The 18,667-nt window shown below is 39.0% G+C and overlaps 4 protein-coding genes across 6 annotated transcripts; 2 read left to right on the forward strand and 2 right to left on the reverse strand.

Moving 5' to 3' along the window:
* Window positions 1–337: 337 nt before the first annotated feature.
* Window positions 338–5,366, reverse strand: key (kenny). Of its 3 annotated transcripts, none has more exons than XM_065476132.1 (13): window positions 5,142–5,366; window positions 4,244–4,408; window positions 4,111–4,189; window positions 3,918–4,048; window positions 3,724–3,855; window positions 3,412–3,666; window positions 3,251–3,357; window positions 3,056–3,196; window positions 2,787–2,886; window positions 2,264–2,728; window positions 1,338–1,519; window positions 1,173–1,281; window positions 338–667 (listed from the first exon to the last, which is right to left on the reverse strand). In XM_065476132.1, the coding sequence occupies exons 1-13, from the start codon at window positions 5,352–5,354 to the stop codon at window positions 575–577; spliced, it is 2,172 nt and encodes a 723-aa protein (XP_065332204.1). In that variant the 5' UTR covers window positions 5,355–5,366; the 3' UTR covers window positions 338–574. The 3 variants fall into 3 exon arrangements, with proteins under 3 accessions (XP_065332204.1, XP_065332203.1, XP_065332206.1); XM_065476131.1 differs by having other exon boundaries at window positions 338–1,008; XM_065476134.1 differs by having other exon boundaries at window positions 338–1,008; window positions 5,102–5,255.
* Window positions 5,367–5,583: 217 nt separating this feature from the next.
* me31B (ATP-dependent RNA helicase me31b) lies at window positions 5,584–11,630 on the forward strand. Its single transcript, XM_065476136.1, has 8 exons — window positions 5,584–5,725; window positions 6,711–7,017; window positions 7,437–7,671; window positions 8,217–8,360; window positions 8,416–8,762; window positions 9,124–9,304; window positions 9,525–9,736; window positions 9,797–11,630. The coding sequence occupies exons 2-8, from the start codon at window positions 6,886–6,888 to the stop codon at window positions 9,875–9,877; spliced, it is 1,332 nt and encodes a 443-aa protein (XP_065332208.1). The 5' UTR covers window positions 5,584–5,725; window positions 6,711–6,885; the 3' UTR covers window positions 9,878–11,630.
* Window positions 11,631–11,793: 163 nt separating this feature from the next.
* On the reverse strand, window positions 11,794–15,693 carry Vps52 (vacuolar protein sorting 52). Its single transcript, XM_065476135.1, has 9 exons — window positions 15,546–15,693; window positions 15,261–15,373; window positions 15,051–15,198; window positions 14,595–14,972; window positions 14,339–14,524; window positions 13,750–14,168; window positions 12,846–13,272; window positions 12,262–12,468; window positions 11,794–12,200 (listed from the first exon to the last, which is right to left on the reverse strand). Exons 1-9 carry the CDS (start codon window positions 15,546–15,548, stop codon window positions 12,003–12,005), a joined length of 2,079 nt encoding a protein of 692 aa, XP_065332207.1. The 5' UTR covers window positions 15,549–15,693; the 3' UTR covers window positions 11,794–12,002.
* Window positions 15,694–15,795: 102 nt separating this feature from the next.
* Blos1 (biogenesis of lysosome-related organelles complex 1 subunit 1) lies at window positions 15,796–17,095 on the forward strand. The gene is made up of 4 exons (XM_065476137.1): window positions 15,796–15,952; window positions 16,153–16,225; window positions 16,464–16,681; window positions 16,757–17,095. Exons 1-4 carry the CDS (start codon window positions 15,892–15,894, stop codon window positions 16,774–16,776), a joined length of 372 nt encoding a protein of 123 aa, XP_065332209.1. The 5' UTR covers window positions 15,796–15,891; the 3' UTR covers window positions 16,777–17,095.
* The last annotated feature ends 1,572 nt before the right edge of the window (window positions 17,096–18,667 follow it).

Consider the following 18,667-nt stretch of genomic DNA (forward strand, 5'->3'; position numbering starts at 1 on the left):
ATAGTTTATTTCTAGAAGCCACCTGCAGCACCCCAAATAAAATAAAAGAACCACTCGCGCTGATACGCCGCCAAATGACGTATTGTATTAAGCCTATCAGAGCACTAAAAGCTTTTATGGTATCCCAGTTCTATCACTCTAAAATAAAGTTGATTATCTAAAAGAAGTTTCCTCGTCCCAAAATCACGACCAGCGCCAGGTCCCCTACCAGTAAGTATTTCAATGCATGATTTGGCAATGCAGCAACCTCATACAAATAATAATGAATTGATTTTTTTTAACCGTTGTAACTTTTACACATGGGAACCTGGACTTCATAATAAATAAAATTAGAACATCACTTTCAAAGTATATAGAGATTCATTATTTATTACATTATTATCAATCACAATCGCAAGTAAAAATAGTCAAACATCGATAATAGTAACAAATAATATAATTAATTCTATCAGGTTACTAATAAGCAGGGAACTAGAAAAGGTGTCATTCTGAAATCAGTATTGTGTGTCTCTGTACTTTATGGCACCACTTTAGCAGGAACTAATTTAAGCTCACGTCAGTCATAGTTATCTGTCTATGGATACATGTCCTGATCCAAGCAGAGGTTAACATGGTTTTCCAGAGGTTGCAAACTGTTGAACACAAAGTAGCACTTGGGACACTCATACTGGAAAATATTAGATTGTATTAATGCAACAAGAAGTTAATCTTTTTAGGTTAAGGAATTTTGGATTTAGTTAAATGCTGATTAACGAGACGGTAACCATTATCGGTACGAGTGTTTCCATCGGTGAATGAACAATAACAAACTAACACACACAGCAAAGGATTAGTAAAAATGAAAGCGATTAGACGTTAATGATGTTAGAATGAGCATTGATGAATGCTTATGCATTAAAGCTCCAAGCAAGTCTCAACGTGATATTGAAGTGGCTCGACTTCTCGAAATGCAGCATTGCACTTTGGACAGAAGAACCGTTTTGGCTCTGGAACTTCTTCCTCAAAAGGCTGTGACAAAGGTTAGAGTTTGAGCTGAACTTCAGAAAACTGCTATGTCATAAGTATGATTTAAACAATTTGTGAATGAATTGAAAAATAAGGCAAAGCTAATGAAAATTTATTTGAAGCACCTTTGATCTTATATGAAAGGAAATTAATATTGAAAATACTACCTTTGGTTGTTCTCGCGGTTGCTCGAGAGCATCACTCAACCAATGACTTCTTGGTCTTCCTATTGCTGCGATTGTGTTGTAGTTGGTGTGCTGAGTTTTGGGGTTGACGCTGATGGATAAAAAGTGTTAATTTTACCCCTGACGGCAGAAATGGGTATTAAATACTTTGACGCTGATGCGGTAGGAGGGAGCTGAGTTGGTTGTCTCTTCAGAGCCTCCAGTTCAGCAGCCAAATGCTCCTTTTCCTGTTGAACAGCCAGCAACTCATCGGCCAACTTCTCCTTGTCTGCGGCCAGCTTCTCCCGCGACTCCCGCTCCTCGTTGAAGTCCATTTTGTACACTTCAGCCTAGGAAAATAAATAATTGCCAAATTTATAGATCAGATCAAGATTGCCTCTCAGTTAAGCCCAGATTTCTGGCAGTGTTTTATTATCTGCATACCAATCTATAAGGACAATTAAAAATCCTTCGCATCAATTGTTCATTTTAATTTTTCAACAGTTTGTTTGGTCGGCTATGACGAGGGCTATTAATAAATCGAGGGCAGAACAATGGAACCAGGTTACATGGAAGAAAAGAGCGCACGGCGTCATAAAGGTGTCCAGAAAAAATCAATTAATTTTTTTTAGTGTTCGGAACGTTACAAGTCAAGCCAGAAGAGAATTATCAGCTGGTGCTTTATTATAATTACATCATAAATATAAATAACACATAAAAATTTCATGATAATATGGAAGAGAATTATAAAAAGTAATAATATGAATTAGCAGTAGTTTTTTCTTATATGAGAGAAGCAGAGCAGGAGACTCTTCAACAGATACCATAATATATTAAACGTTTTAAATTAATTGATCTAATAAACACCTCTCTAAAAACATCTCTATCAAACCAATTACTGGTTAATTTTAAGAGGAAAGATGCTGAAAGCGTAGTTATTAATGAACCCTGATTTCATTTTTTAAAAGAGCAAGGAAAAAAGGCGTGTAAACTAACACAAATTTTATTTCAAAGTAAAATGAATAAAATATTTTTGATTATAACCATAACCTCTCATACAATTCAGACGAATTCATCTTTGGTTCAAATTGTACCTGTGCTTGCAGAGCGTCAACACTCTGTTCTAGGGTTTTCATTCGCTGCAGCATGGTCGCAGCTTCAGCCTCTTTCTGGTTGGACTTGGTCTCCGCCTGCGACACCCTCAGTTCCATTTGCGCGAGTTGCGAGTCCTTCTGTGCAATCAAGCTATTTTTCTTCTCAAGGGTTCTCTCCTTTTCCTCCAGTACATCTTTCATTTGCAGAATTTCCGCAATCTTATGATCAAGCTGCTCTTTGAACTCTTTGCTCTGCTCACTCTTCTGTTGTGCAGCCAACTCAGCAATTTCATTTTCATTCTCTCTCAGTCGGGCATGCAACTGTGATACAATCCGATCCTTCACGTTCAGCCTGCCCTCCATCTCCTGGAGCTGCTCTTTAGCCCCTTCCAACTGTTTTTCAAGCTCCATAAATGAAGCTGACGAAGGAGCAGGAGCTGCAGGTTGTTCTGGTTCAGGCTTCTTCTGCAAGATATTGCGGTAAGTAAATTAATTCCTTATAAAAAAAAAATTGGAGGCTCACGTTTTTCACATCATTACTGAGAGACATGAATTCCTCAAGCAGGGTTTGGAAATCACTGCCAAGTCTGCCTAACTGCTGACTTGCTTCCTCCATCTGCTGCCTGTAAAAATTGATTGATTTAATTGAAAATTTTATATATTATAATCTATATTTTAATTTAATTATATTTCTTTCATAAGGTCATTGTCAAGAGCAATGTTTTTAAAGTAAAAATACATTCCGATTGATAGAACATTGTGTCTCTAAGGCACTTTAGAGCAGAAAATTACCTTTGGCCCGCGCTGCTTTTCTGCGCTTCTCTCAGACTTAAAGAAATCATCTCCAGTAAAGTTCCCATCTCGGACAATCCTGCTGAAGAGCCTGGCAGTTTTGCTCGTGTCTCATCAAGCCAGTTGTAAACAGTGACAAAGCTGACAAAAAGTCAAGTTTAACCATCAATATATTTTGAGATATTAAAAACATACCTTGTAACTTGTTGTTCAAGGACCTTGAAGGAATTCATAATAGACTCATCATATTTGTCAACAGCAGCGTAAAATTTCTTCAGCTTGTCCTCAGGATGTGGAAGATCCTACACATCAAGCAAGTGAAAACCTTTAAATTGTATTGTAATATTAATTATAACCTTTTCTTTGTTAGTTGTTGTTTTTGGCACATCATGTGACACCATCACAAAACCATCAGCCTGCATTTCAGCCAGCTCTTGCTGCAGCAAATTCACTCTGTGTTGCAGCTCTTCCTTCTCCAACATTTCTGACAAGCGCTTGTCAGCCAACTTCTTTATCCTGATCTCCGCCTTTTCCAGGGCTGCATTCACATCTTGCGCTTGGCAACATTGTTTTTCCAGTTGAGCCACCCTCTGTTTCGACAACTCATTCTCCTATGCCATTCAAAATATTAAGGATTACTCAAACTATGAATTAAAATTTACTGCTACCTTCAAAACTTCCTGTTGGCCCTCCAAGATTGCATCAAGCTTCTGCAATTTCGTCTTAAGTTCCTGGTTTTCAGAGAGGATATTTTCTTGGCTCTGCAGTTTTTTTAAGAGTCCCTCTTTTTCTGTCTTCAGCTGCGAGTCAAAGGTTGAACTTACTATTGTTGCTAGTTTTTTAAAATCCAAAAAGATCTAACCTTCACGATGAGCAACTTCATTTCTTCAAATTTATCTTTATGACTTTTATGAACTTGAAGAACCTCCTCATGCCACTTGGAAAGAGTGTCACACTGCTGCTTCATGGCCAAATTGTTCTGCTGCAGGACCTCTGCAATTTACACAATTAATTAGAAAGGAACATTGCATATGAATAAATATTTATTCCAAAACCTTTCAGTTCCGCATTTTCCTTCATTATAACTTCCAACTTTTTCGGCAAATCCTCTGGATCCAGACTCAGAGAGGAGTTCTGAGGGAAAAAATAACATCAGGGCACTATATTCCCCTAGAAAAAAATCCGTACTTGTGGTACACTGGTCAAGCTTGACATGTTACTTGTGGTTGGTTCATCCACGATGATGAAAGATGACAGACTGTCAGAATTATTGCTGTTCATGCTTCCAGCGTTCAGTGATAACTGCTGGTTGCTTTGGCCATTAACCAAAGATGAATTTGGTTTCACCATGACCTGAAATGCAGATCGTATTAAAATGACACAGCTAAGTGTTCTGTTCTGAAGCTTATAATCCCTATTTCAAACTAAAACGAAGAACAACTACTCTATTTTGCGTGTAAGAAGCATATTTTCAGTTTCATGTCTCTCCATTAGAAAATATATAATGGAAATTAATCTACTTCATAGTACGAAAATATTTTTAAGAAATCCTGTATTATATACGTCATTATGTATGTTCTATCACTGCGTGTATACCGATTGAACCATTCGCAAACCTTTTTACACACAAAATGAAGTTCAATCAAGAAATAAAAAGTAATGCGTATGCGTATTATATTATATAACTGCTACGATTTTGCGATTATAAAATAAAAGTTATAATGTACTTTTCTTCCAACTTTTAATATCTAGGGTACACAAATATGTATGAACTATTAAAATGTAATAATAATTCGTATAATTTATCGGCTCAGAAAAAATGTTCAATCACTTTCAAAGTGAGCATTTTTAAAAGGCTTATAGTTATTAAAGTACATATATTAATGATGGATATGTATCATCAGTATCGGTTATCATAGCTTTGTGCCACATAACGCAATGACATTAAAATATCCTTTACAGCCCGTTAGGTTATCATACTAAGGCAATCGTTCATTTTTGGTTCAGTTTTACGACTTTTACGGGTGTGTAAAAAATAATACATACACCTTAGTCAAATTTCCGTTTCCCGAAGACGAATCCTTACGCCATCCAGCAGAAGTATGTACGGTCTACGACTGTTTGCGTGCGATAGTGCTTCTGGACAGTTCAGTTGGACACTTCTAGCAGGAAGTACGTTGATACTTGACGAAGAGTTAATATTTCTGTCGTTCCTCGTTCCTGTCTTTGTGTCTTTAGAGCCGTAGGCTCGAGGACAGCGACAACATGAAAAAGTGAAAACTAAACCATGGAACATCATACCACATGATTAGAGGAGCGAGGAGCATGCGCAACAATCACACCGTGTTTACGAGTTTCGTAGCCAGTCATAGCAGCAAGCTCCTAGCATTCGAATGATCTTGGTTCTGATTGGAGAGTTTAACTCGGAAAGAGGTCTACCAATCCAGTAACGCAAGCTTGGGGCAGAGTTTTGAAATTGTATATGCGCAGTATATTAGAGTTAAAATTTCGCGCTTTTATTGTGCCTTCTTCATGGCTCATGCTCTCAGCTGCTTCCAAGCCTCCTTCCCCTAATACAAGAGCGAAAATTTTTAGTTTGAGTGAGTTCAGCGTTCAGCAAACAACGAGTAAAAGCAGTTTGAGAGTCGCTGTGAAAATCAGTCATTTCAGGTAAAAATTCCTCTATGTTTAGCTTTCAATATGAATATCTGCCGAGATCATTTTCATTTTGATGCTCTATGAAGCTGAACTCTTTCGCATACATGGGTTTGTGATTAATTTTGCCGACGTAATGTAGCGAGTGTTTGGTTGACGTAGTTCGCCATCTTTTTAATGCTACCGACGGTCGAAAGATATCCACAATCATCGGCAAATTCAATCTCATCTCTGGCACTGATGGTTCTCTTTTCACTTAAGTCAGTTACGAAAGAATCCCTTTTACCTTGTAGTTCGACACTGCGTCGAATTTTAGGCCGTATTTCGGCACACCAGATTGGCCTCCGCGCAAGTATAATGTATAACACCGGGTTATTATTTACACACAAGAGGCCTCGTTTGATATAACGGTATGTAGTTCACTTCGCACTAAGCTTTCGCCTCAGACGACCTCCAAAATCAAATCCGATTTGAAACAAATTTTAAACACTTCCAGAGAATTCTATGCATTCGCTTTTCGGTTTAACTGTTTAGGGTTCGTTTAATACGACCGAGTACTCACAAACATACTCGATTTCTCTTTTTGTTGTGCTTATCAAAATCCTGCTTCCAATCGCGGAAGTAATTCAATTAATTTATTGCCCCTTCAAATTGAGTTTGAACATTATGATTTGGCTTAATGCCCAGCGTCAAATAAATAGAATTCCTGGACTCTCTGCAGCAAATCTACAGTCAAAAAAAGTTATATACTTTTATATATACAAATTGTCCGCCATTTTTAAATGGGATGTAAAGAAAAACGGCCCAGCTGACGCTTGGTAAGCCACAGTATTTGGCGAGATTTCTTCGTTTGACGAATTGCTTGAATTTTTCTGCACTGCCGAGTCTCTTTTCGCATTTTTCGCAGCATTCTCGGCGCCTTTGTTGCGTTCTTTAAATTTTTGTGTCAGCCACGATGGAAATGCTGGGAATGCACTGAATTTCTTCCCTTGTTCTGCAGGATAATTCCTTGGATCGGCAGCAGCGGCAGCAGGTTATTGGCCTTTGGATCTTCAAGTTGATGCGCCGCCTCTGGGGGCGCACTAAAATCTTGTTAGCGCGTGTTTCGCAGCCTCCACAGTTGTTTTCTTTTTCTAACAACCTTATTCGGCTGTGTCCGAGCCACTGTCCTCACCATGATGACGGAAACACATTTGAATAGTACAAACCACACCATGGGTAGCAAATTGGATTCAGATAAAATGGACGACATTGGATGGAAGTCCAAGCTCAAAATCCCTCCTAAGGATAAAAGGATTAAGACTAGCGTAAGGAAACTTACTTTGAAATAAATCAGGGTTGCATTTTCTCACCACCTGTTTTTTCCACCACTGGTTTTTAACAATTTCTTGCATAATCTTTGCAAGAAGTTACTTTTATGGCTTATCACAACATTAATTCTAAATTCTAATGTCCTGCAATAAGATGGATTTTCAACAATATTTTACATGATATTTAACGTTTGACAGTCAAATGAAATAAACAAATTGGTTTACTCAAAAGTTGCTCTAATTTCAAGCTTTTCAGATTGTTATTATAAAAATTATGGTCTTTACCAGTGCGCTGAATTAAAAAAATGCGTCTTATTTGCAACCCTGAGAGAAATGTTTCAAATATTAAAAAATTAAATTTTTGTTTAATTGCAGATTTTTTTAAAGCCTGGATTAATAATATCTTTTTTCAACAGGATGTAACCGACACAAGAGGCAACGAGTTTGAAGAGTTCTGCCTGAAGCGCGAGCTGCTGATGGGCATTTTCGAAAAAGGCTGGGAAAAACCGTCTCCTATTCAAGAGGCCAGCATACCGATTGCATTGACAGGCAAAGATGTGCTCGCCAGGGCCAAAAATGGCACTGGCAAGACAGGAGCCTACTGCATCCCAGTGCTTGAGAATATCGACTCCAAAAAGGAAACTATTCAAGGTATCACACTTAATTCCTTTAGTGGCCGCAGGGTTTCAACTCATCAAGGCCTGTTTTTTAACTTTTAAATCGCAATGTTGGTGTTGGCTTAAGAATATCCAGTATTGAAATGGAAAGTCATGTTCATTGTTTGTATGCCTGGGTTGTGAATGATCTTCATCTGGATTTACTGTGAAATGCACTTGATTTCATTGGGGATTCATTTACAGGAAGAGACTGACACATATCTCTAAAAAATCTATTCATAATATCATTTCTGATTTCCCTTTAAAAATAAAAAAATCTGCTTCTTAACCTTAATAATATTTTCTCTTCAAATGGAGGATGGAGTGAAAAGCGCCGGCACGATCTTTAATTTTTTTATAACAATGTCTAGGAAGTGGTGATCAGGCTTTTGGTGAACCCTTTGCATGAGCTAATATGATGATATCGATTCCCCCTCATCGAAAACAGTCGATGACAAATTCGATACTGAAAAATCTAGTCTTTCTTAAACCATTCCTGAGTCCTGCAATATTTGACCAAGCTTATATTTCTGTCCACAGCTCTTGTGATTGTGCCAACCAGGGAGTTGGCACTGCAGACTAGTCAGATTTGTATTGAGCTTTCTAAGCACATGCACATTAAGGTCATGGTCACGACTGGTGGTACTAACTTGCGAGACGATATCATGAGAATATTCCAGAAAGGTGAAGTTTCCACCACTTAGTGATGCCGTGTTGCTAATGGTAGATTGTTGAGCAGTACAAGTGGTTATTGCCACGCCAGGACGCATTTTGGATCTGATGGAAAAGAAGGTGGCCAACATGGACAACTGCAAAGTGCTTGTGCTTGATGAGGCTGACAAACTGCTGTCGCAAGACTTCAAAGGAATGCTTGATACCGTCATTGCCAAGCTGCCCAAGGAAAGGCAAATTCTGCTGTATTCTGCCACCTTCCCGCTCACGGTGAAGAATTTCATGGACAAACACCTCAAGAGCCCTTACGAGATCAACCTGATGGAAGAGTTGACTCTGAAAGGAGTCACCCAGTACTATGCTTTTGTCCAAGAAAGACAAAAAGTGCATTGTCTCAACACTCTATTTTCAAAGGTGAGCTCTCATTTTGTCTCTGCGTAACGTTTGCACTGTGAAAAGACAGAATATGTTCATATGTGTTTTGCCTTTCTTTTAAATTACGGTGCAACAATAAGTATGATTGTCCAAAGTCATAGCAACGTTTTTGCTATGATCATTTCACCTTTCATACAAGTTTTCTGGTGTCGCCTCATTGGTTAGACCCTGTTAAAAACTGACAGGAGCTATTTAAGCATTTTAAGTTGATCGCCTCTTTTTGCAACTTCTACTGTGAGGCCCACTGTCAGAAGTTAATCCTGATATTATTTTTTTCCTACGCAGATAGATATTGACTTCCGGTTGCGATATTTTTTTCTGATGTTAATTTTTTCCATAGCTGCAAATCAACCAGAGTATAATCTTCTGCAACTCAACACAACGAGTGGAACTTCTTGCCAAAAAGATAACGGAACTCGGTTATTGTTGTTATTACATTCACGCCAAAATGGCGCAGGCACACCGCAACAGAGTGTTCCACGACTTCCGCGCAGGACTGTGCAGGAATCTGGTGTGCTCAGGTAAGATTGAGCCATCTACTTTTCACCAAGGCTGCGTCATTTTTTCTCTCAAATAAGTAACAAACTCGCAGCTTTTAAATTTATTATAAATGATGTATTTTAAGCATTTGAAGTTAATTCTAATGACCTTGTGCTAGATAGTATCTGATTATGCTCTTCCAAAGCACCAAGCTCATTAATTGATTTACTTTGGCTAACTTTTTCCCTTTCTTAATGACAGATCTGTTCACTCGCGGTATTGATGTGCAAGCAGTCAACGTCGTGATAAACTTTGATTTCCCCAAGATGGCTGAAACGTATTTGCACAGAATCGGCCGCTCAGGCAGATTTGGCCACCTTGGTATCGCCATCAATCTGATTACTTACGAAGATCGATTCGCCCTGCACAGGATCGAACAGGAGCTTGGCACTGAGATCAAGCCCATACCCAAGGTATGTATCAAGTTTGCACCTTCAAGAGTTGATCTTATACCAAGTTTCTTAATATTACAGGTGATTGACCCCTCGCTGTACGTGGCCAAGTTCGACGAGCATGGTGACCACGAAGATGGCAACACAAACGTTGGTTCGTAAACGGCAGCTGCAACTTCCACTTTAATCACACTCTGGAACTTAAAAAGCCATTGTTATTTCTGCGAATCTGGTTGAAAAATTGAAGTAGGTGTACATACAAGACAGTATTTGGCAGAACAAGAGACCCATTAATTAATGATACTTAACCGTACAAGCCACAAAAAAAAAACAACCACACATTGCCATGATAAAATCAGATTAATTTTTATACACGGCTACAGACTCACACTGACACACATTTAATTTTATACACATCGTCCGCAGAGAGGGCTTAATTGAAGAGAAGAAAAGTTGAGAACATTCAAATTCTAACGTGGCTTGCTAATGGTACAACTTAGACTGTCAAGTCATTGCGCCAACTGCAATGGCACGAATGTGAAAGCGCGCGCACCTCCAACACTGCGTCGGTACCAATTTTCGCGATTGACGTTGGTGCAAAGAATTGTAAAACTGCTAGATATGTAAATTTATTTTTGTATAATCTGGTGAGGAGAGCGACCCCGCTCGGCCTAGGAGTGAACAAAAGCACAATTTGCCCGACAGGCGTTTCTCGATCATTTTGTGCAATTTCCGTCGACCATCTCATCAAAGCCCTTGGACCTCGCACCAAATTTTCGACGCGCCTGTCCGCCATCTGAATCTGTCAAGCTGGCGTCGCTGGGCCTTTCCTCACCTTGAGAGTGTAATATACAAAGTCTTTCTCCCGTTTGAGTGAACCAACCAGTGGCAAATGCATGATTTATGTCGGTTGGTCTCTTGACAAGCAACCGAGGGAGACAACTCGATGGAGTTTAAACCGGACTGATTGAAAGGGACTCCTGTTGAACCACAAGATAGAAAATGAGTGAAAAAGTGCGTCAAGACTGTTAAATAACTGGACTCCTTTGCGAGAGAAAACTATGAACGGGCGCAAGTGTGGCAGAAGATGCTGAGTGGGAGAATGCAAGCGTGAATTTTCTTTGTGATGGAAGAGCTACCATCTTGTGATCTGGGCCCGAAAATTCAATAAGGGCCATCGCCGATTGTTAAAGTATTCCCGTGGAAAGTAGCGGCCACGGTTGATGGCGATAATGAGGTGCTCTTGTCGGTCGGCGATTTTGAACATCTTAAAAGAGCCGAAAATTTATGATTTACTGGTAAAAACTGCGATCAGTACCTGTACTCGACCAAGAGGTCCCAAGGCAAATACCTAAAATTTGTTTCTTACAAATTTGAAGCCTTATTTCATTGTCTCGTCGATGAAGCGTATTTTTCAACAAAAAATTCAACCAGTCAAAGCAGTGCACTGGAGATAAAGACTCAATCGTGTGTGTGGCCCTATACGATTGAATCAAACTTAAATTAATTTTTCCTTAATTATTAAATTGATGTTATTGACAAAATATTCTAAATTAGGGCCACTGGGGTATTTCTCATCCACAATTTGTTAGCAGGAGGGTTATCATTTTATTTCCTGAACAATTTGTTTCAAGACTTCAAAATTGTACCATTTTTTGAAAGTTAAAAAAGTTATATTTGGCAACATTCCAACATATTTTTGCTTCGAAATACCGAAAACAGGAAAAAAAGAAAAAAATTAGCTTCTATGTGAAGAGCAAAATGCTTCACTCATAAAATTATCTTCTATGTTTTACATCAGAATATTCGCATGTGATATTTTATGCAAGAAATGTTTATGGTGTCAAGCTGGCCATTACTTCCATGACATCTGAATATTGGCAAGAAAATTAAATTGCTCTTTACATATAACCTACTCCACTGTTTTTATTCTAATCCTCAGGTAAACATAACTTGTGATAGCAAATTGCTCTATCAACAGCTATGCATATTAATATTGTTAAAAATACTCTATAAAATGCAACTGTTTAATTTCTATTCAATTTATGTGTAGCCTTTTGATAATCAAAACTCAGAAATCATGGAATAGGGATCAAGTTTAATGTTTACATTAGGGAAAGTCCCCATTACAAGCAAAATTTCAATAATATTCACTTCATTCCACTAAACAACTGAAATTGGATTCGCTATCACAGTTAAGTATGACAGTCAAGTTCTTTCTATTTGGCCCACAACAATAACAATGATCATAATATCATCAGTGTGCATTTGGAATGGGGATGAAGTTTCATGACTTAAGGTTGTCAGACCAGAAATTAGTTTTATATTTCTTGATCTCGACCATCAGCTGGTGTTTGTTTGCAAGGGTAGCCTGCGCAGAGGGTGGCAGGACTGCATACAGGCGTTGGTGGTACGTCACCAGGGTGGTCAGCGTAAGCTGAAGCAGTTGCGAACCTGTCAAGAGACTCGGGAAGGAGGACAATACCTGAAAATAAAATGTTTACAAATGAAAAGTTATTCTCTTGGAAGTAAAGTGGTGTTCAAACCTCTTGGCTCAGCTTTTCAAGGGCGCCCCGCCAACATACTGAGAACTTGTGAGCAATGTCCATGCACTTGGTCTCCTGCTGGCGCAATTGGTCGGCCTGGCCCTTTGCCGCTAACGCTTCTCCCTCCTTCACAAACTGCATCACAGCGCCAAAATGGGGACGGAGCACCTCTTCCACGTACTCAGCACTTCTCTGACTCAGGTGCTCCTGTGAGATTGAAAACAAATTTTGGCTTTAATTAGTTTTAAAAGAAATGGCTTGTTTTCAAATTGAGGGAAATATGTTAGGCCTTATTCTCCTAATTAAAGTTTCAGCTGTGTATTCTGATATTTTTTAGGCACTTGGCTCAAATTGAAAATATAAAATTCTTGCAGAACTACTTTATACTGTAGCAATGAGGGGACATTAAAATGTTTAATCACAGCCACACAAAATTATTTCGAATAATAAATTATTCTTGGGCTCTATTCTTCTAGAGAAACTGAATTATGAAATTTTTGCTCTCCAAGCCAGCATTTTTAAACTTTTAAGTTTGCGTAGTGAATTAAATTTTAAATTGTATTTCAAGACTAAATTTTACATACCTGGAATCCTATGATCTCCCTCTTTGGCTCCTCCCTAGCGGCAGTGTCCTTTGCGGTGGCACCCTGCTCCCTCGAGTGCTCGGCGTGCACGCTAAGGATGAGGTCCAGGTTATTGATGAGGAAAACGAGCTGCTCCTTGCGCTGCGGAAAGGCAGCCGCGATACGCAGCAGCATGCACTCGACCTCTTCAGACAGCTGCGACATGAGCCTATGCACTGACTCCGGAGGCGGCGTTTCACTCATGAACTCCATGGCAGCGCTGAACTCGGCAAAGCGGCGCGTGATGTAGTGTGGACGCAGCTCGCGGTTGAACTTGCTTGTGTCCAGCTGTTTGACGCTCTGGACGTGCAGACGCAGCACGTGCTCCAGACGCGGCCAGATGAATGCAAGTAGTGCTGACCAGTGCGTGTCCAATGCAGCGATTGACCTGGGATTTAATATTAGAATGATGTTACATATCTCAAATTCTCGATAATCCTTGCTCCATAAATTTTTGAATAGTGACCATTTTTGACATCATTTTCACGTAGGAAAGGATTAATTAATTAGCATTTTTTATTAATATTATTAGTATATATATATATATATATATATATATAATTATATATACGTGTGTGTTCAACAGAGGCCCTCAGCATGCCATGATATTTAATTAGACAAGTAGATGTTTTTCTCCGTGAATAAATATGAGAAATACAGATAACTATTTTCAGATATTTAAAATATAAATAATCCAACAAACGTGTGCATTTCAAATTTATTTTGATGAAAATGAGAAGAAATTTTCCAAATGTAAAATATCTGGCCAGCATCATATAGCAAAGTATTTATCAATCCCAGAAACATGCAGAAGAGACTAAAACTCAGGTTTATTTTGTGATGGAATTTTTCAAGTTAAAAATACCTTTCTTGGCAGATGCTCTTGTACTTGAGACAAATGTTAGCACACACCATCAGTCCAATGGCGTCATATGAGTCGGCCGCGTAGTTGTCCAGGTTCTTCTGCAGCATTCCAAGGGTCATACCAAGCACCTGGTTGAACATGTCGAGCGCAGCGTTGCCCTGCACCACGAAGAACTCCTTCAGGAAGATGAACTCGCGGCAACCATTTTCTAGCAGCGCGAACTGAACGCTACGGAAGATAATTTCGTATGGCAGTTTGTTGCCAGCCGCGTGGGGCACAATGATGGGTGCCTTGAGCCCCGCGCCCAGCACCTCGCCGCGCGTCCCCAGACTGAAGACGGCGCCCCTGTTCTTCAGGCTTGTACGACTTTGGAACAAGCCACCGCGGGCTACGTTTTCTGACACGCCCATCAGATCATCCTGCCCGTAAACAAAAATTACTTTGTGGCCTTTAAAAAGTTCTTAGATTTATTTACGAAAAAATACAAAAATAAAGTAAGGTTGTGTCATTTTTTTACTTTCTAAGAGAAAATAAAGATATCATAGATCTTACCTATTAGCCTGAAAATTTAAGTTTTTGCTAAAATTACCTTGCTAGGGTTGTCGTCATACTGTAGTTTCATTAGTCGTGAAATGTATGCCTTGAAGTAGGAGTAATAAACCTTGCCCATAGTTTCTATATACTCGACGCAAACTTCCTGAGCAGCGCTCCTCTCATTAGCCAGCAAAAACTCGTAGAAAATTTTATACTTGCTCAGCAAATTATCCTGAGGAACCTGCAAACAAAAATTTTGAACAGCATATTTTGTAAGGATTTAAACTATGAAATATTTTAAGTAGATGTACCTGGAAGTTTGCCATGGACTTGCGTAGTTTGAAGACCTGCTCAAGCAAGAAGACGCGCACCTTAGTCACAGCCTTGACTCTGAGGTGCTCCAAAGGATCCCGAACGTCAAGGACGGAACGGGAGTCGCGGTAGCTCTGCTCTTTTGCAAAGCTTGTTTTGTGGCCGAGTTCTCGCAGAGCAGATCCGAATTCAGGCTCCGTGACAGATGCATCACAGATGCTGGATATTAACTGTTCCGAAACGGTGATGTCGTCCACAAACTGGCTGAGGGTTGCCCTGACGGCCAGTCGGTTGCTCAGCTGTTTGGTCATCTCGGCCGATCGCCGCTGCAGCTGCACCATCTCGGTATTTATGCTGCTCAAGTGAGTTTGGAATCCCTGGAAAATTAATTTATACATTAATCATGGATCTCAAGTAGTATGAACGATTGCAAAAAATATAATTTTAACAGTCACCTCCAAAATGCCCTCCATTCGCTCAAGAATGTTGTCGCAGTCTGAAATCTGATTATGCAGGCTGGCAATATTTGCGCTCTCTTTGATGTAGTCTTCGATTGAATGGTTCTCAGCGCGCAGCAGATCGCCCTCAACCTGTTTGCAGTAACTAAAAAAGGGCAAAAAGTTAATCTGGAAAAATTCCGGTAGTAGAGGAATAATAATACATACCGGCGAAGATCCATGCCTGATTGCAGGATCTTCTGGAGGACCTCATCGTCCAGGGCAGAGTGATCTGTCTGTGTTGAATCTTCTTCGACTCTTTCACCGCTTACACTCGTCTCCTATAAGAAAATGTGTGATCAAATTGATAATTACTGACATTCCCTACAAGAACAATAACACTTTAAAGGCAACACAATATTATATATTATATGTATTATATAAAATAAATGTGTGATGGAAAAATGAAAATATAATACAAGCTACTTTTTGAGAAACTAAAACAAAACTCACCATCGCTGATTGGGGTAATTTACAGATTGAGGTGATGATAAATTTCAGAACGAGATAATCATTGTTTTATGATTATAATGTTTCTCATCCAGGTTCTCTCCTGGTTCTCTCTTGCCTGCTCTTGAAAAGACTATGGAGCTTTGTTCATGTTTAGTTCATGTCGACGGCTGGCATTACTTACAATAAATATCTCTGTCGTGCAAATAAGACGTCTATGTGCACTGAAATCAGATGACGTTGTCGTGCCCCGCCCCTCTTTTCTAAACAGCTGCTCTTGATTCCGACTCGGAGTCAAGTCAATCGTCGATCTATTTATTTGCACAAATTCTATAGATTTTCCTGAAAAATGCTGTCCGCAGTGCTTAAAGAGCACCAAGCGAGGCAACAGGGCCGAAAGGAACAACAAGGTTCTCATTTTTAACTGTATGAATTTGATGCAAATTGCGTTTTTCAAGTTTCATTCCTTTTGAGTTGATGATTTCATCTTGCTCAAAAACAATGTAAAAATTCTGTTAGTTAGACTTTAGTATTACATATTGCATGAGCAATAATAGTACAAAATATGCAAGTTTGTATAGTATAAATCTGGTCGCATTATTTGTTTCAGAGCTGAAAAGGAAGGAAGCTATAAAAGCCTCTAATGACCTGACTCAGGCACTTGTCGACCACCTCAATGTTGGGTAAAATGAAAAATTTCTTGTCATTATTATTTTCATGGAAAAATGAAATAATGTGTCAAGTTTCCGGTTATTGAAATTTCATTTATATCAATTGAGATACTTCCTGTGCGATATATATACTGTTAGCATGAAAATAAAAAATAAAAGATTTTTTACTTACAAAAGTCAGAACAACAGATAATTAATTTATTGAATTAAAATGCGTTGTTAAATAAAAGTTTGCTTCGTTTTGCTTCAGGGTGGCGCAGGCTTACCTGAACCAGAAGAGACTGGACACTGAGGCAAAGCACCTGCACCACAACGCAACCACCTTTGCCAAGCAGACGCAGCAGTGGTTCCTGCTGGTGCAGAACTTCAGCAGCGCGCTCAAGGAGATTGGAGACGTCGAGAACTGGGCAAAGAGCATCGAGGGCGATATGCGACTTGTGTCCAGCTCGGTCGAGTACGCCTACAAGGGTACTTAGATTTCAGAGCGCCGACTGAGAAAAGGAAATCCAGGGTTTTCACTTGGGCCTAATGTGTGTTTCGCAGGTGTGTTCGAAGATGAATGAATGGGTGAATCTCCAACCGGATGGGTTGAGTTTTTGTTTGTTTGGCTGCGAAAAGGCCCACTGTGAATTTTGGCTGTGCCTGATTATTTTTTATTTCAGTTTTTTTCGTGCCCGATCTGAATTTGTGGCTATTTTAATTTTGCTACATTTATGTTTGATATAACTTTGGAGTTTCAATATTAAGATTAAATTCTGACAAAAATTATTTTTTACTGAAACTGGAGACATTAAAGAAGTAGAAACAATAACAATAATTGTTATCTTTCGTTTTTGCTGAAATCTGTGCTAGAAAACGAATAAAAAGATCTCTTGAACTCAAGCAGCAAATGACTTTTCCTTCCCCTGGGGAAATATCCTTGTTCCGTTTGCTATTTCTGCCGAATGCGCGAACGCATTGATCCACATTTGAACTGCACGCCCTGGTGTGTCATTATATTAAAATACTGTTGGCGAGCGTACATTAGCGAGCTAGAGCGCTCGTTATCAATCATAATTACAAGTCGCCGGGAACCGCAACTCTCTTGGCGCATGGCGGGGAGTGATGCTCTCTCACAACGCGATGCAGCCTGCGCCAGGCCAATCAACAGCACATGGTTCCTGGAATTCCGCTCGTCTGCTTCAATCTGCTCAATTTTCCTCGGGTAGCGGAAAAATTAGCACCAACGTGAGAAGATGTTTCTGCTGTTTGAAAAACAATTTGAAGAAATTTACAAAAGCCTGAAATTTTGACTTTTTGGAATATAAAAACAAGCTGTTTTTGGAGCAAAAAAATTTTTTGGAAATTTCCTTCGATGTGAGAACAATCGTACATAATAATGATAAAAGGAAATTTATATTATAACATCCGGTTATTATTTAAAACAACATTTACACTGGCTAAAATTAGTAACTGGAAATTCGATTTCAAATATTCTACTCCCTTCGGTTTATCCAACTTGACAACTCTTTTTTCAATATTGAACTCGTTCTTCTTTTTCACTCTCAGCCGTTTTCCTATCTCACAGAACACAAAAAATCCATTCATAATAGGCTAATATGTTTGCCAGAGCACGCCTTTCGCGAATTCGCGAGAAGGCTGTGATTATCGACGACGGTGATAATAACGTGTTTTGTATGTGCGCAGCGGCAAAAGGGCAATAGCGCGGAACATCGCCTGCAGCGAGTCGACAAGTTGATTCATTTCATCTGAATTTTTCATTTCATATTATATGGTGCTCTCGCGGTTCTTATTATGCTTATTATTATACAGCAGGCGCCGTAGAGATCCAACCGGCAGCTAATCAGCCTATAGACACTCGCTGTGCCGAGCAGGAAAATTGAAAACTACACTGCTGGAAAAAACAAAACAACTAATCTCGTTGGAATGCCTACGGAGTGAGGAGAATTATGCTTCATTAATCACCAAATTGCGCACTTTCTTTTAATTAAAAATGGAAAAGGGAATCACAAGAAAATATTGGAAAACCCGCATTTCACTTTGATCTCTTGCTTGTCGATGAATTAGAAACCAGAGAGGATTTCCAACCATTTAAAATAATAAAAAAATCTCCTAAATATAATTGGTTCTCAAAATTAATTTAAAGTTCTTCAAGTATCTTGAGAATTTTATTCTTATAAAAATGAGGAATCCACAATTTCAATGTTCATAATATTCCTAATATTTATTGTTAACAGTTTTGATTAATTTAAAAATTATATTTTACTTTTCACTTACAAATTCTACTATTTATAACTAATGAAACGTTAAATGCCAATACCCAATCGTGGCACTGATAAAATCTAAATAGGAAAACAATAAAACCAAATGCAAAGACAGGGTTGACATGGGACAAGTTCAGTTAAGCCGATCACGCGTTCACCGACCGCAACTAAGACAATGGAATGTTAAATT

Source organism: Cloeon dipterum, chromosome 1 (genome assembly GCF_949628265.1).
Source record: "Cloeon dipterum chromosome 1, ieCloDipt1.1, whole genome shotgun sequence".
Taxonomy (NCBI): Eukaryota; Metazoa; Arthropoda; class Insecta; order Ephemeroptera; family Baetidae; genus Cloeon; species Cloeon dipterum.

Excerpts from the sequence above, each read along its gene's own strand:
- Vps52 (XM_065476135.1), bottom strand. Across the intron at positions 12,469-12,845 it reads GGGAGATCATAGGATTCCAG|GAGCACCTGAGTCAGAGAAG; the intron begins GTATGTAAAATT and ends TCAATCTCACAG. Across the intron at positions 12,201-12,261 it reads TTGAAAAGCTGAGCCAAGAG|GTATTGTCCTCCTTCCCGAG; the intron begins GTTTGAACACCA and ends TTTTATTTTCAG.
- key (XM_065476131.1), bottom strand. The coding sequence starts at position 5,354 with ATGATGTTCCATGGTTTAGTTTTCACTTTTTCATGTTGTCGCTGTCCT. Across the intron at positions 3,197-3,250 it reads CTTGAACAACAAGTTACAAG|CTTTGTCACTGTTTACAACT; the intron begins GTATGTTTTTAA and ends ACTTTTTGTCAG. Across the intron at positions 1,009-1,172 it reads AACCGCGAGAACAACCAAAG|CCTTTTGAGGAAGAAGTTCC; the intron begins GTAGTATTTTCA and ends CCTTTGTCACAG.
- me31B (XM_065476136.1), top strand. The coding sequence starts at position 6,886 with ATGATGACGGAAACACATTTGAATAGTACAAACCACACCATGGGTAGC. Across the intron at positions 7,672-8,216 it reads CAAAAAGGAAACTATTCAAG|CTCTTGTGATTGTGCCAACC; the intron begins GTATCACACTTA and ends TTCTGTCCACAG. Across the intron at positions 8,763-9,123 it reads TCAACACTCTATTTTCAAAG|CTGCAAATCAACCAGAGTAT; the intron begins GTGAGCTCTCAT and ends TTTTTTCCATAG.
- Blos1 (XM_065476137.1), top strand. The coding sequence starts at position 15,892 with ATGCTGTCCGCAGTGCTTAAAGAGCACCAAGCGAGGCAACAGGGCCGA. Across the intron at positions 15,953-16,152 it reads GGGCCGAAAGGAACAACAAG|AGCTGAAAAGGAAGGAAGCT; the intron begins GTTCTCATTTTT and ends TATTTGTTTCAG. Across the intron at positions 16,226-16,463 it reads GTCGACCACCTCAATGTTGG|GGTGGCGCAGGCTTACCTGA; the intron begins GTAAAATGAAAA and ends GTTTTGCTTCAG.